This window comes from Myripristis murdjan, chromosome 20 (assembly GCF_902150065.1).
Source record: "Myripristis murdjan chromosome 20, fMyrMur1.1, whole genome shotgun sequence".
NCBI lineage: Eukaryota > Metazoa > Chordata > Actinopteri > Holocentriformes > Holocentridae > Myripristis > Myripristis murdjan.
This window is the reverse complement of record NC_043999.1, coordinates 29,355,916-29,369,768: the sequence shown is the minus strand read 5'-3', so window position 1 is coordinate 29,369,768 and position 13,853 is coordinate 29,355,916. Positions and strand designations below refer to the sequence as shown.

Below are 13,853 nucleotides of genomic sequence, written 5' to 3'. Positions count from 1 at the left end.
AGAGACTCGTAACTCTGTACCCCAGAACCTCAATGACCTGAGGGCCGCCCTTCAAGAAGAGTGGGATGCCATGCCTCAGCAGACAATAACTCGACTTGTGAACAGCATGAGACGTCGTTGTCAAGCTGTAATTGATGCTCAAGGGCACATGACAAGTTATTGAGACATTGACATTTTTTGTTGTGGTATACCCACCACTGTTGTTGGCTTTTGTTTCAAGAAATTGTTTGAGATGAGGAAATCACCAGTGTATGCTTCTACTTAAATGCCCTACTTTCATGATATAATATCACTGTAGCGTGAACTTTTTACATTTTCCATAAATTTCACCCGAAAGCCAAATATCCCTAACTTTTTGTGAGTAGTGTATGACTTTTTTCTCATACAGCAAATGGAGAGAAAGGCAGGTCCTAAACAGACACTGGTTCCAATATAGGACAGTTGTTTTTGATGATCAAAGCAAATAAAATCACTGGCAAATACCTGAAAATGCAAATAATATTGCTTTGCTTAATTCTACACTTAAATATATATTATGGTCACTTTGACTACAGAACAGTGAAAATGACTCAGTGCACCCTTGAAGAAACAAATTGTTTCAGTAGTTAATTACACCTTGGAAATATAGTCGACATGCAGGGATTTTATATGAGAAACTTTTTTTTTTTTTTTTTGAGCTAACCTTTTTGTCTTTCATTATTCAGGGAGTGACTGATTATTTTCCAAGCCAAATGCTTGGGTTGTGACAGGCTAACAAGCCAAAAATTTATAGATGTTTGGTTGGTGGCTGGCATTTAGTTTAGTTTAGTTTAATTTAGTTTATTCGATAGTTTTTAAAAGACACAGAGAAGGTCTTAAAAGAAAGAGCAAAACTAACAAGGATAACAGAGAAAAGCCAGTGACTCATTTCCACTGTGGTCCTTATAAAAGAATAGAGGAGAAAGGTAGGTTACAGGAGTGGTTTTCCCATCTTTTTGCTACCTCCTTTTCAAATTAAAACATCATTTTTACTTTGATCATTTTAAGGTGGAAGTGTATGCTATGTTTTCTCCAATAAAACAAAATGTTTGCTTTGTGTCAAAATGTAATATGTTGTATTTTATTTATCAGTGTCTGTGGCCTCCCTCAAGCAGCTCATCAGGTTATGGACCAACCGGTACCCTGATGCCAAATTAGATCCAATGAATGTGTGGGATGACATTATTACATCTAGGTAAGAACAGTATCTCTACAACTTTTTGCTGCAGATTTTTCCACTTATCAAAAGACAAAAAGTTACATTGTTGTACAAGTGTCTGTAGCAGATCATCTACGGTTGGAGACATATAATGAAAGTATATGTTTCATATGCTATCAGAGGAGCACATGAAAGCTCATGGGAAGGCCAAGTACCTAAGCAAAACTATTCAAAAGTAAATACTGAAATGCTTAGCAGAAATGGTACAAGCTGAAATAAGTGAAGCTTGGATGCAGCAGGGCTAACCAACTTGACCATAGAAGAAGACTTTGAAGACATGGGCTAGAATATCACTCCAACCTGGTTGGTCAGGGCTATGATAGGACTGCCCTTATCAGTGGCAAGCACTCAGCCGTGTGTACAAGGTGCACAAAATTGTAAAGTATGCATTTTATGTGTATTGTAATGGTCATAGTTTGAATCTTGTGATTATGGATAGTGTCAAAGTCAGTCTCTGCAGCTGATTGCTTTTTTGAACTTAAGAAATGTCATTCTTTTATGTCTGCATTATATGTGCACCCAAAATGACTTGAAATCAGAGCCAAGCGTAACACCAGTGTTTTTTCCAATTTCAAGCTGGAGCTGTTGTCATTTTCCAGGTCATGTTGTATAAATAGCAAAGTCACTTGTGTCCATCTGAGTGCACATGTTGGTGCATTGCTATCTTGAGGCAGCTGACAGTGATTGCACGATTGAGCAACAAAAAGCAGGTGTGAAGTCAACGTTGCAGTTTTCTCTGTCATTTTAAGCTCATTATCAAGATGCGCACCTGTGTAGGTGGGCGTCAGTGCATGTCCATTCTGCTTGTTCCACACACCGGGACATGAGCAGAGCCATTTCCTCTGCAGGGAAGCCTTCCTTCTTTCCTGGTAAATGCGCCATTATAATAGCAATCCGCCAAGGTGCAAGTGTGCATGGCTTTTAAAGGGGATGGCAGATGGCACTCTGATTTGGTTTATTGTATTGTACACCCAAAACACAACCATGATTAATTGAGGCTGAGTGCAACCCTTTTAAACCATGCGCCTGGCACAACGACCCTTTCTTCTACGATTAAAATAGCAGAAGTGGACTTGGACACGCACTAAATGCTCTTTTGCCATGCTCTGCAGACTGTGTGCTTAGATCGTTAAAATAGAGCTCAAAGTGGGCTTGCAGGTACTCAGTCTTGGCGCTTTTCCACTAGTACCTACTCGGCTCGACTTGGCTCTACTTTACTCGCCTTGACACAGTTTTGGTGGTTTTCCATTACAATTGAGTACCTCCTCACCGTGGGTGGAGTCATCATAGCAAGGCGGCGCACCGTCCAGCTCCCTCTGCATTCTTTGGGCCGCCACCAAGCACAGAAAACCCTCCACCTCTTCATTTGACCACGGTACCGGTTTGCTTGCCATTTTCCAACTTTGCCAACTTCAGTGATGATCAATGTGCACGGTCGCTGTTGCCGGTTTTTTTTTTTTTTTTTTTTTTAATGCTGGGTTTGGTTTTCGTGCGGGAGTCACTCTCGTGTTGTCACTCCCTGTCCAATCAGTGGCCTTAACGGCGTTTACGTCACATTTTCAGCTCGACTTAGCTCGCTTGGAACCCCGGCCGAGTTGGTACTAAAATGGGACCTGGTACCAGGTACTACCACGTAATGGAAAAGCTTTCAAACCGAGTGGAGTCAAGCACAGTCGAGCCGAGTAGGTACTAGTGGAAAAGCGCCATCTGTGGCAACCTGTCAGATAGGCTTTTGCAGTATACTTTGTACTGCAAGAAATTAGATTTGAAAGTAATGATGATTAGGCGTTAGATGCTTGTGGGTTACTAGAGCTGGCTAATAAACAGCAGCTTTCAGTCTTACTACTTGACACATTGCAGTAATACAGGGAGAATGATGGGATGACATGCAGCAAATGGCCTGAGGTTGGACTCCAACCCAGGAAGCTACGATCAGGACTCAGCCTTAACAAATGGTACATGATTTTATCCGGTGAGCCACCGGGCAACCCCAGCGTGAAGAAAAAAGAAAAAGGAGAACAAGAGAAGAAGAGAGGTAGAGAAAGAGAAAGGAGGGGGGTGGGGAAGTCTGTGCAGAGGGGGTAGCAGACCCTGGGTCAGTTGGTGCAGCTTATCACACAGACACAAAGTCATCAGCTGACATAACAAGAAAGATTGAGTTGTTGACACCAATACAACAAATCAGTGAATAAATTAAGATTCCAATACAAAAAGGCTGCAAATATTTTAGGAAATCTAAGTGTCAGTGCAACATTACTCAGTAATTTATATGCCTAGTATTTGAAGTAAAAAAAACAAAACAAAAAAACCCCACTTTTTTTCAGACTGAAACATCAACCACCCATATATAACTGCACTTCTGTCATGGAGACTTGCTGCACTTTATTTTTCAAATACTGTTAATTAACCATTTGTTAATTCAAAGTGAGTTTTGTATTGATGTTTCTAAAACTGTAAAGTTTTAACTGCAGTTATTGAAATTTACTGCAAATAAATACCAACTCTGAATCTCAGTTATCAGTGTCCTAGTGTTGGTATCAGTCTTGACCCTGACCCTGAAAAATCATTAACAATCGATTCCTATGGCAGATGTGCTGCTCTGACTGAGTTTGTAAACTGTATTCACTGTGGTGAATACAGTTTACATGATATAAATTTGAAGACTTCAGTCATAGAACATTTTTAAAATATAGGATAGAAAGTACATTACAGAGTCGTTTTTTTGTGACCTGAGAGTTTCTCTCTGTTTCAGATGTTTCTTCTTGGACAAGATCAAGGAGAAGCTGAGGAGCCAATCTTCAGGTGATAGTATGGAGGTGGAAAGGAATCCAATGGATAATGCTGACACATTAATTAATGACTACAAGTTCGACATGAAGCTGTGCATGGCAGACAGTGCAAGGAAACAGGTGAATTAATGGCTCATTTTTTCTGTTGATCAGCTGATGAAGTTATTTTCTGCATAGGTCATGTTGCACACATGAATGTTGAATCTTTTCAGGGTAACTTCCCTGTTGCAACCAAGCTGCTGAAGGAGCTTCACAGAGAGGCCAAGACACAGAGGGGCTGGTTTCTGCGCTGGGTCCACAGTTTCAGTCGCTACAGCCACAAGTGCAGCTTGGCTCAGGATCCTGTGGAGCAGATAAGCACCATCCTGAAGACTGTCCCACTTCTGGGTAAGCAGCTTGGTACATGATCAACCTATTCATGTTGGATAGCACAGTACTTAATTGTTAAACGTGGAGAGGTTAAAAGTTCAAAGGACAGACAAAGACTTGACAACTTGTTGAAGCATAAAGAGGTAATGCATCTTGTTACTGACTGGGTAATACATACATGTACCTAAATACATACACACATACATATACATATATACATACACTATATTACCAAAAGTATTCGCTCACCCATTCAAATGATCAGAATCAGGTGTCCTAATCACTTGGCCTGGCCACAGGTGTATAAAATCAAGCACTCAGGCAGGCAGACTGTGAAACAAGACATTTGTGAAAGAATGGGCCGCTCTCAGGAGCTCAGTGAATTCCAGCGTGGAACTGTCATAGGATGCCACCTGTGCAACAAATCCAGTCGTGAAATTTCCTCGCTCCTAAATATTCCACAGTCAACTGTCAGCTCTATTATAACAAAATGGAAGCGTTTGGGAACAACAGCAACTCAGCCACGAAGTGGTAGGCCACGTAAAGTGACGGAGAGGGGTCAGCGGATGCTGAAGCGCATAGTGCAAAGAGGTCGCCGACTTTCTGCACAGTCAATTGCTACAGAGCTACAAACTTCATGTGACCTTCAGATTAGCCCAAGTACAGTACGCAGAGAGCTTCATGGAATGGGTTTCCATGGCCGAGCAGCTGCAGCCAAGCCACACATCACCAAGTGCAATGCAAAGCGTCGGATGCAATGGTGTAAAGCACGCCGCCACTGGCCTCTAGAGCAGTGGAGACGCGTTCTCTGGAGTGATGAATCACGCTTTTCCATCTGGCAATCTGATGGACGAGTCTGGGTTTGGAGGTTGCCAGGAGAACGGTACATTTCAGACTGCATTGTGCCTACTGTGAAATTTGATGGAGGAGGAATTATGGTGTGGGGTTATTTTTCAGGAGCTGGGCTTGGCCCCTTAGTTCCAGTGAAAGGAACTTTGAATGCTTCAGGATACCAAAACATTTTGGACAATTCCATGCTCCCAACCTTGTGGGAACAGTTTGGAGCGGGCCCCTTCCTCTTCCAACATGACTGTGCACCAGTGCACAAAGCAAGGTCCATAAAGACATGGATGACAGAGTCTGGCGTGGATGAACTTGACTGGCCTGCACAGAGTCCTGACCTGAACCCGATAGAACACCTTTGGGATGAATTAGAGCGGAGACTGAGAGCCAGGCCTTCTCGACCAACATCAGTGTGTGACCTCACCAATGCGCTTTTGGAAGAATGGTCAAAAATTCCTATAAACACTCTCCTCAACCTTGTGGACAGTCTTCCCAGAAGAGTTGAAGCTGTAATAGCTGCAAAAGGTGGACCGACATCATATTGAACTCTATGGGTTAGGAATGGGATGGCACTTCAGTTCATAGTATGAGTAAAGGCAGGTGAGCGAATACTTTTGGTAATATAGTGTACATATAGATATAGTATAGTTTCCCAGCAAGAAAAACACCACATTTAGTCATGAACACTTTATCAGTTCTCCTCAATAAGTTTGAGTAGATGACTGCTTAGGGCTTGCATGCATTCGCGACAACATGAACACATTAAAGGGCTAGGGTGTGATTGCAGCCACTTCCCTCTGCTGAAACATTTCATCAACTCTTTCCTCATGCAGAGGAGGTCCAGTCTGACTGTCAGAGCACTGCAGCCAAAGTGTTGCGATACCAGAAGGTCCTCCAGGGAACATCATACCACATGCTAGCCATGGCTGTAAGAAAGAGCCCTTCAGTCCTGGAAACTGTCGGGGCTGAGAAAGCAGAGAAAGTTGTAAAGCTATCTGGAACCTCATGGCCGAGTGAGCATCCAAAGGTACTGTAGAACTGTAGCTAGACTCAGTCTGCATCAGCTTAAACAAGATGTCTGCATGTCCTTTATAAGCCTTTAATGTCTTAAATTCCGTGTTATACACATTAGGCCTTAAAAATAATTAAATAGTATAATAAATAATAATAATATATTAAATAAATAGTGTATTAAAGAATAATTAAACTATACATTATTTGTTAGAACAGCTGAGGAAAATCAGTTGATCCAGAAAAATGAAAATGTAGTGTTTAATATGTCCATGCCATCCCCTGTTTAAGGATATCTCCACACTGAGATTTTTTTTATTATTATTATTATTTTTTTTTTTTGAAATGTAGCTTTCGTTCCACTTTGACCTTCTGTCCACATGAAAATGGCCTATTTGTTACTGAAAACACTTTTAAAAAACACTCTCTGGAGTTGAATTTGAGTTATCTTGATAACGCTGCTCCCTTTCCTTTCAGTTTTGGACATTGTTGTGATGTTTAAATTACATTTGCCCTTTCATTTGTTGCTCTAGGATGTCAGCAAAGTGCTACAGTCACTGCTCAGCCCCTCTTCACATGCTCATTTCATATGTAATACATTTCCATTAAAAAAAAAAAAAAAAAAAAAATCAGTCTCTTTGTTGATCTCTGTCAAATTAAATGAGAACCTGCCATTTAATGTTTATACTACATTTTCTCATTTGTTTTTAAAATTCACTGTCTGACTAGAGCAGGTGGTATATTTTGGCCATTTGAACTGCTTATGGGCCATACATATTATAACAAGACTAGATCAAAACCTAATACATGGCTGAGCCGTGACTACATTTAAAAAGTGTCTGTTTCAGCCTCAGTTCTGTGAAGAGGGGCTATACTGCTTAACAGATTTGTTATGTCAGCTGATGACTATGTGTCTGTGTGATGAGCTGCACCAGAATTGGACAGCAGATTTCAAACCCTGATTAGGGGCTGGGCAGCCTAAGCTGCCAGGTCCCTCTTGTATTCCTGTGTGTTCTTTCTTTCTTTCTTTCTTTCTTTCTTTCTTTCTTTCTTTCTTTCTTTCTTCCGAGGAAGTCCTATTTTCCATACACGAAAAATCACCAAATTTTGCACAAAGGTCAAGTCCCATGCCAGATTACCTCAGCTGCAAACACAAGCCAATAGTCCTGATGGTGGCGCTACAGCAAGCCTCTAAATTTCAAAACTTTGAAAATTCATAACAAATCAACCATATGTGCTACAGCTTTGCAACTTTCATCAAAATGTAGCCCCAATACTGAAGAAACATTTGTACATTTAAAACTATTGCAAATTATGAACTCCATCTCTCTATTTTTAAAAAAAAAACAAAAAACTGCAAAACTTATTAAACTATCTCCTCCCACAATTTTTGTTCAAATGTCACCAACCTTGCTATATAGCATCTTCAGACTGTCCTACACAAATGTAGGACTGTAAATGGCACTGTAAACATACACTTGCAAATTCTTGGTAAATAAATGTTCAATGTTCATAAAAAATACTGACAAAATTTTGGAGTTATGGTAGATGATTTCAGAATTTTATCTCAAAAATTCAATTATTAACTGTCATGTAGCTCTGATATGTTATCATTGATTTATAGGGAAATGAAATGTAGCTCTTTTTACTGCTGTTTTCCATTAACCATTATATGATTATTAATGAGAAGTAGATTAAATGCTTTTAAACATTTTTAATTAACTGGATTAATCTCCATCTGTTCCTGAAAAACTGTGGGTGGATATTCATGCTCCATGCACGTGAACATGCACGCACGCACACCCCAGCACGTGCTAACACAAACACACACACCCACACCCACACCCACACCCACACACACACACACACACACACACACACACATCACTGTCATTCTAATGTTTTACAGTGGTTAAAAGAATGAGTCAGTGTCATCCACAAGGTCAAATAGTTGATAATCTATTAACGGAAAAAACTTTATACTTGCTAACATTTAGGTTTCTAAACATGAATTATGAATTAAGATTAAGACCATATGCTTAATTTATTATCCTGCAACAGGTTGTCATTGTTTCACTAATCATCTTCATTCTCTCCACCTCTTGAAAAGACTTCTTTTCAAGTGGTTGTATTGCCACACAACTCCCGTGTTTGCAGGTATAAAAATTATTTTTTATCGGCTAATCTCTTAGTTGCACTAATATTGCACGTGAAGCAGCCGTTTCAAGTGAGTCTTGTTGCAGATGCAGCATGAAGCATAAAATCATAGATATGCAGGAGCACCGTTTTCTCTTCCTCTCTCTCTTTTTCTTTACTCACCTACACAGTGTTCTCGCAGGCCTGATCCTCAGCCCAGCCAAAAAGAGGATTCTGCTGTTAAACCACTGTTGTTTTTAATTGAGTCAGCCCACTAATCCTGCTGCTGAGTGTAATGTGAATATGAGTATATGATGTTTGAATATAAACTACAACATTTTTCCAGCAGGAGGTGGAGGTGGGGCTGCAGATGCAAGCACTGAAGTTGTTATGTGACGCCGTCAGAAGGGCTGATGAAGAACTTCAGTCTTACTCTCAAGACTATATGGAGATAAGCAGCATCACACACACTTACATGGCTCTCACCAACTTCTGTGACAAACTACTGCGACACGAGGAGCAAAGCAATAATGGTGAGTTATCACACCACTTTATTACAGTTTTGTTGAATGCTCAATTCCATGGAGGAGGATTAGGGCTATACAAAAATAAAAGAATTCTAAGATTAATCTCAGAACTAATCAACAAGCACTGCAGGACAAACTGTCGGATCTGGAAGGTTGCTCCCAACGTAATAATATTTGTATATATGGAGTACCAGAAACAGCTGAGGGCACCTTTATGAGCTTGTTCGTCAAGGACCTGATAAAGACAGAACTGGGAGAGCTGGGCCTGAATGAAGAGAAAGATCTGAAAATTGAGTGCTGGCTCCCAGCTGATAATCCTCCATGTTCAATTGTGGTTAGTTTCCTGCAGTTTACTATCAAAGTAAAAAAAAGTCCTGCATGCCGCCTGGAAAAAGGAAATCTTTGTGCAAGAAAAGAGGGTATACTTCAATCATGACTATGCTGAGGGGGTGCAACAGAAGAGTAAGGAGTATGCGGTGATAAAGAGAGCCATTAAGGAAAACAAGATCCGCTTTCAAACCCCACTAACCAAGATGTGGGTTCATCTCCATTCTGGCGCCGTCACCTACAACAGTGCCCAGGAATCTGCAGAAGACTTGACCAAGTGAGGATTCTCGGTTGGACCCATCCACCCAAGCAGGACTGGGGGTATCACAGAGAATACCCTTAAAAATAGTATTTATTGCAAAGAAAAGATACACATTTACCCATGCAAGCAATTCACTGAGGTGTATTGGTGCATGACATAGTTGAATCTGAGTAGACGTTTATATGAAATTTGAAGATGTCCCTGAGCACTTGGTCATGAAAAAAAAAAAAATCAAATACAAATCCATTCATTCATTCAGGGCTTCTTCCATGGAGCATAGTTGGCGCACCGAGCAAACCTGATTTTCAAGAAGCCATACAGGAGAAACTAAGGGGATTTCAGAGGGTAAACCGAGAAGACGCGACAGATGAGGACTAATTTTTATTTAATCCCCCGGTAGCCTGGAAAGACACTTGACCATAAGATATACCATTCATTTCCTGAAATTGAGAGACTAGAGACACTTTACTTGAACTTTTACATGTGGGAGTTGATAATAGATATTAGATCATGTTAAGTGGTCCCCTATAAAACTTTGTTAAAACTATAGGGCCGATACAGATAATATAAGTCAATTTTATTTGGGGGTTTGTCAGTAATCCCCTCTTTTTTGTTTACTTTGTTAGTTTGTTACCGAGGGGCCCCACCCAGTGGCCACTTCCCCTCACTACAGTTAGAGGAGACTGATTCCTTCTGGTTGGAAGCCGGCCTTACTGAAACAAAAGAAGCAAAATGATCACTAAATTGAAAAGGGAGAAAATAAACATTGCATTTTGGCAAGAAACTAATTTATCAAATGCTGAACACGAAAACTAAAAAAAGCAGGGTTTCTGTAATATTTTATTTTCTTCACATAAATCATAGAAGAAAAGGGGAGTTGCTATTTTAATACCAAATTCAGTCAATTATGAATTAATTTTGGAAACAAAAGATAAAGATGGCTGTTATGTGCTAGTCAGGGGCAGACTTGAACATAAAGAAGTCATTTTATTAAATATACACTACTCACAAAAAGTTAGGGATATTTGGCTTTTGGGTGAAATTTATGGAAAATGTAAAAAGTTCACGCTACAGTGATATTATATCATGAAAGTAGGGCATTTAAGTAGAAGCATACACTGGTGATTTCCTCATCTCAAACAATTTCTTGAAACAAAAGCCAACAACAATGGTGGATATACCACAACAAAAAATGTCAGTGTCTCAATAACTCAGGACATTGAGGTTCTGGGGTACAGAGCTACGAGCCTCTACACGGCGACTCAGCTGATCCCATAGGTTTTCTATGGGATGCAAATCTGAGGTTCTGTTAACTTGTGATTTCTGAGGCTGGCGACTCGGATGAACTTATCCTCAGCAACAGAGGTGACTCTATGTCTTCCTTTCCTGGGGCGGTCCTCATGTGAGCCAGCGCTTGATGGTTTTTGGTACTGCACTTGCTGACACATTCAAAGTTTTTACAATTTTGTGGCCTGACTGACCTTCAGTTCTTAAAGTAATGATGGACTGTCGTTTCTCTTTACTTAGCTGATTGGTTCTTGCCATAATATGAATTCTAACAGTTGTCAAATAGGGCTGTTATAGCTGTGTACCAACCTGACTTCTACACAACACAACTGATGGTCCCAACCCCATTAAGAAAGAAAGAAATTCCACAAATGAACCCTGATAAGGCACACCTGTGAAACGAAAACCATTTCAGGTGACTACATCATGAAGCTCATTGAGAGAAGGCCAAAGGTTTGCAGCGAACAACAGAGCAAAGGGTGGCTTCTTTGAGGAATCTAAAATATAAAACATATTTAGAGTTTTTAACAATTTTTTCTTTGCTACATAATTCCATATATCTTGCTTCATATATTTGATGTCTATAGTATGTATCTACAACGTAGTAAAAATAAAGAAAAAATATTGAATGAGAAGTTATGTCCAAACATTTGACTGGTAGTGTAAATCACCAGGTACCGACGGATACCCACCACAGTGGTATAAGTCGATGAGAGAATCTTTGATCCCACTGCTTAAAACCTGTTTTAATCACATCATAAATAAAGGCTCCCTCTTGGAGGGAGCCTTTATTTCTGTAATACCAAAAGAGAGGAAAGATAAGTTGGAGTGTAAATCATATAGGCCAATTAGTGTCTTGAATATAGATTACAAATTATATGCTTCATTTGTATCAAAGAGGTTGGAAAAAGTTGTACCGTTCTTGATAGATGAGGATCAACCGGGGTTTATAGCAAACAGGCAAACCCATGATGATATTTGGAAAGCCCTCCATATTATTGATTATATCAATAAAGGTAAAAACAATGCAATCCTTCTCAGCGTCTAAGCTGAGAAGGAGAGTACTTTTGACTCTGTCGATTGGGAATTTTTATACTAAGTAATGGCCAGATTTGGGTTCAGTAGAGGATTTATGCAATGCATTAAGACAATATATTCATCTCTCATTGCTAGGATAAAAATCAATGGTAGTTTGTCTAATTCTATGGTTCTTCAACGAGGATCCAGGCAGGGCTTCCCCCTTAAGTCCGACTCTCTTCAATCTCTTTAATGAACCTCTTGCTCAAACCTTTCGACAGGAAGGAGGTTTGGAGAGTATATTAATAGAAGGAGTAGAGCATAAAGTTTGCTTATACGCAGACGATCTATTGGTGACATAGCAAAACCCACGTTCAGGAGTACCTTTGCTCATGGATATTTTAAAGATATACGGAAATTACTCTGGATATGTACTTAATACTCATAAAACACAGCCTTTGACATTTAACTTCACTCCTGACCCAGAACTGGAAAATAAGTATAATTTTAAGATTGATAGATTGATTCAGATTGATAAAAAGATATGTAGTGACTTGGCATGGCCACCCCTGGCCAAATTGGGGCCCTAAGCGGCATTTTATTTGTCTCAAATAGTCATCAATTAAAAAAAATAATTTTAACAAAATTAATTCAATAAATAAATAATAAATTGAATTTAAATAAATAAATTCAATTAAATAGCCTTAAATTGATCTTCTTTATTGATGAATAGATTGATAGGCTATGAACTTAAGCTAATATACGACCACCAACTGGTCAATTTACCACTCCTTTTTCACAGAGGTGAATGCATATGCAGACAAATGACAGACTTAGAGTCGTCTCTCTCCTATCTCATCATGATGAGCAGCTAAGATGTTTATGCGGAGCCACAAAGTTTTACATTTATTTCCACAACATACCCACCTTCAAGTGAAGCAGGAGCTTCCTCTTGTTTTGATTTTTTTTTTTTCCTCTTAGTAGCTCCAGATTCAAAACGCCTCTTAGAAGCCATCTCTCTCCTCACCTGCAGCAGTGTCAGTGCATCTGATCACTGATTGGTCAGATGCAGTTTGCTGTCAATCACTGCAGCAATGCGTGCAGTGGGCTGTCAGATTACAGGTCTCTTTTTTTCTCTCCTCCTGGCTTGGGCTGACTTGGTTCTTTAGTCTCACGGGCATCACGCATCGCGCATGTACCACGGGTGACACGTGTCACCATGCCCGCGGGCAAAATGAGGCCCCCTATGGATCGTGAGGCCCTACGCAGCTGCATGTTCTGCGTGTAGGGAAGGGCGGCCCTGTGACTTGGACAGGTGGGCCTTGCTTCCCCTTGATATAGGCAGCAGAGTAATATCTGTTAAGATGAATAAACTTCCTAAATTGTTATATCTTTTCACAGCTCTGCCAGCGGAGGTCCCTTTAAAACAGTTTAGAGATTTGGATAGACATATTTCTAGGTTTATATGAAATAAAAAAAGACCCAGAGTAAAATACTCATCCCTGCAGTTGCCGAGAAAAATGGGAGGCATGGCATTACCGTGTCTGAGGGATTATTATCTATCTGCTCAGTTAAGACCATTAGTATTGTGGTGTAATACAAGTTATGAGGCTAAATGGGAAGACACAGAATTCTCTTTGGTGGATACACCAATTCAGTCAGTTTTGGGTTGTGTCAACAGTTTAAAAGAAATATTAAGATTACAGAGTCAATGTGTCAGTTTCTCTATTAAGGTGTAGACGTAATTAAAAGATTCCAGCTTCAGAGGGAGGTAAAAATACTAAGCTGTCCTGCCTACAATCCACACTTCACCCCAGCATTGTATGATCACAGGTTCAGGCAATGGACACATTATGGTATTATCGCTTTCTGTAGAATCATATCAAATGGCAAAATTTATAGCTTCTCAAACATATACCAATCATTTGAACTTAATTAACGGGATTTCTATAGATATTTACAAGTCCATCATTTATTTATGAAGGAGATCAGAGACCCCCAATCTAAATCCTTTTCAAAAATGATTAATATTTTCATAGATCCTTATA

At 39.8% G+C, this 13,853-nt stretch overlaps 1 protein-coding gene across 2 annotated transcripts in view; it reads left to right on the top strand.

Annotated features, from left to right (window-relative positions):
• The window catches only part of prkdc (protein kinase, DNA-activated, catalytic subunit), a 422,427-nt gene that overhangs the window by 356,261 nt on the left and 52,313 nt on the right, over positions 1-13,853 (top strand). The window contains exons 68-72 of one of the 2 annotated variants that reach the window (XM_030079770.1): positions 1,111-1,213; positions 3,990-4,146; positions 4,239-4,413; positions 6,072-6,265; positions 8,735-8,918. In XM_030079770.1, the coding sequence (XP_029935630.1) occupies positions 1,111-1,213; positions 3,990-4,146; positions 4,239-4,413; positions 6,072-6,265; positions 8,735-8,918 (813 nt within the window). Of the gene's footprint in view, positions 1-1,110; positions 1,214-3,989; positions 4,147-4,238; positions 4,414-6,071; positions 6,266-8,731; positions 8,919-13,853 lie in introns of both variants that reach the window. The other variant, XM_030079769.1, reaches the window with a different exon arrangement.